General features: G+C 45.1%; 1 protein-coding gene across 1 annotated transcript in view; it reads left to right on the top strand.

Annotated features, from left to right (window-relative positions):
- The first annotated feature begins 1,543 nt into the window (after positions 1-1,543).
- LOC147011312 (uncharacterized) overlaps positions 1,544-3,040 on the top strand; it is an 11,220-nt gene continuing 9,723 nt past the window's right edge. The window contains exon 1 of the mRNA XM_085856232.1: positions 1,544-1,945. Within this exon, the coding sequence (XP_085712358.1) occupies positions 1,850-1,945 (96 nt within the window). The 5' untranslated portion in view covers positions 1,544-1,849. The remainder of the gene's footprint in view (positions 1,946-3,040) is intronic.

A 3,040-nucleotide genomic window follows, 5' to 3' on the forward strand; every position in this document is an offset into this window, starting at 1 on the left:
CTTTGTTCGTCGACCTGGTGGTTCATCAAATGCCTTCGTGAGAACGCTTGGTGGTTCATCACGTGCCTTCGCGAGAAGGCTGAGTGGTTCACCACGTGCCTTTGCCAGTTGGCTTGGTGGTTCATCACGTGCATTCGCTAGTAGGCTTGGTAGTTCATCATGTGCTTTCGCGAGTTCGCTTGGTGGTTCATCACGTGCTTTCGTATGTGGGCTTGGTGGTTCATCATGTGCATTCGCAAGTCGGCCTGGTGGTTCATCATGTGCCTTCGCGAGTCGGCTTGGTGGTTCATCGCGTGCCTTCGTAAGTGGGCTTGGTGGTTCATCATGTGCATTCGCGAGAGGGCTTGGTGGTTCATCATGGCACAACTGGGCTACTTTCCATCTTCAAGGCTTTTACCTGCAGCTTGATGGAGTACTGCTCTCCCCTTTGCCTCACATCGTGCTCAGCTTGACACCATGGAAACATAAGCCTTAAAGATCATTAAAATCTCCCACGATGAAGCTGAGTCTATGGGTTTACCACTTCACCATCGTCGACAGTTCGGTGGTCTCTGTCTTCTCCTGCATCCTTTCTGGTCTTGCACCCTCTGCTCTTTCAACCCCCTCCCCCCACTCCCTTCAACGTTTCTACAGGGTGCACACCATCAACCCGCTTCTGGTGCAACTTCTTAAATCCAGGATCAATGCTCACCACCGCTCATTCACTCCTTTTTAATTTTTTCTTTCCAATGGAACCAACTTCCACATCCTCTTCAAAACCATTCTTCCCTCCAAGTCTTCACGACAGATTCTTCTTCTTCATATGCTGTACAATGCTGCGGGGTATCATCATTGGCTGAAAGCACGGCTGTGTTGCTGATGAATTTCCCTCTGCTGGTCCGGGCAGGAAGTTGGAATTTGGCCCTGGTTCCTGCGGTAGCTCGCCTACTCTTCGTGAAGAATGCCGTGGGATCTTTAACGTCCACCATCAAATGCTGGCAGATGGGATGCTGAGTTTAACGTCCATCCGAGAGAAGGCACACATTGATGAATCACCCTGCCTGTGAAACACGATGACAGTTTGTAGTTGGGCTGGGATTCGAACTTCGGCAAGAGAGCCACCCTCGGTTTCCCCAGATTCCTTCCTCTTTTTTTGTGCACAAAGTCTAGGCTCGTGGAAGAACCGATCCAGGTCTCCCTCTATTTTGTCCCTCATCCTGAATATTTATGTTTCTCCCTCTCCACTGTTTCTTTTTGTTCTGTTACATCCTCATCCGTTCTATGTTCTCACTCTCCACGAGGCTCAGATCTAATACCTGCTTTTTCATCTTACTTCCCATGCACAGAGGTGAGCATTGTAGCAGCAATGTCGCTCCATAAAAGATATTGTATCTAAAAAAAAAAAAAAATACAAATTAGGAGTTTACTCTTGTCAGCTCAAATGTGCCAGGTCAGATCCCATCAGATATGTCTGAGGACGGTTGGTGCTCAAATGGGAGATGTCCATCGAATTCTCAGCTGCTAAAATGCCCACCTCTGTGCATGGTAAAGAAGATGAAAAAGTTGGTAAGGTATGGGGAATGGTGGTGTGAAGGTGAAGATACTCATATAATCAGGATTTATCATCATTGCGAGTGCAGGATTTAAAAGCAATATTGGACACTGCAAGTTAATCGCAGGATTCCACGACCTTGCCTATGTGAAATGGACACCATGCAAACAATGTGAAGGGTCACCTGTGTGAGAACTTAAATGGTCATATTCATTTTCTTGGAGTAGACTGACAATTGACCACTATTTCCTCCCTCTCCGACAGAGTGTCAAACCCGAAACCACTTTGGTGCCAAATGAGGTTCCCGAACAACCATGGATGCAGGTCGTCGAGCTGAGCACGCGTCTGCGGAATGGCTCTCTATGTCTGACGCAGGTCAACCGCAAGGTGAAACTTCAGGAACTCAAGAACCAGGTAGGCTCACTGTGAACAATATTCATCAAGGATTATAGGTGGCGAGGATAAGAGAAATGACATGTATGATATATATGTATATATATATATATATATATATATATATATATATATATATATATATATATATATATATATATATATATATCTCTATTATAATACCAAGCTTGCACACTAAAAAAACTCGGCTCGCCGTCACACGATCCCTATGAAATTGCTGTGGCACTTATCGGACATGCCGACAATGTTTGGGAAGTCTTGGCGTTCCATGGTACCACTAGCATTTTGCACAATGCGTATTTTTGTCATTCCCCGTGTTCGGTCTGTCGTCTACTACCAGCTATGTTGTACTGCTATCCCGTGCATGGGTATCGCTCGTATATATATATATATATATATATATATATATATATATATATATATATATATATATATATATATATATATATATATATATATATATATATAAATATATATATATATAATATTCTTCTTTCGGCTGCTCCTGTGTGGGGTCGCCATGGAGGATCATACGTTATAATCCACATACTGATTTGGCACAGGTTTTACGCCGGATGCCCTTCCTGACGCAACCCTGGTCACCTCTTACGACACAGGGATAAGGATTGGGTTTCGTTATGATTCCGGGTTGCCCTACACCCTCTCATTGCACGGCCCAGCACAGAGCTCCCGTCCTCAAGCGATCCTCCAACCCAAGCCTCCGAGTAGCCGGATTACAGACGAACGCCACTACGCCCGGTACATATATATATATATATATATAAAATTCCAGCAATCTCTGTGTCTGTGTGTGTGTGTGTGTGTGTGTGTGTGTGTGTGTGTGTGTGTGTGTGTGTGTGTGTGTGTGTGTGTGTGTGTGTGTGTGTGTCTGTGACCGCTGTTTCTCGACAACCGCTGGTCCGATCTAATTGAAACTTGCCAGGTATATTGCTGGGGACCTGAGGATGTGCCTTTTCAAGGTTTGATATTAATCGGACAAGTGCTTCCCAAGTTATGGCCATTTATTTACCAAACCAATGAGAAGACACGTTGTTGCGTGGGCGTGGCCGATGGGGAAGGGAAGCTCAGCCGTGT

The sequence above is a fragment of the Eptatretus burgeri genome, chromosome 15, assembly GCF_056783735.1.
Source record: "Eptatretus burgeri isolate ZD-2024b chromosome 15, Ebu_testis_v1, whole genome shotgun sequence".
Taxonomy (NCBI): Eukaryota; Metazoa; Chordata; class Myxini; order Myxiniformes; family Myxinidae; genus Eptatretus; species Eptatretus burgeri.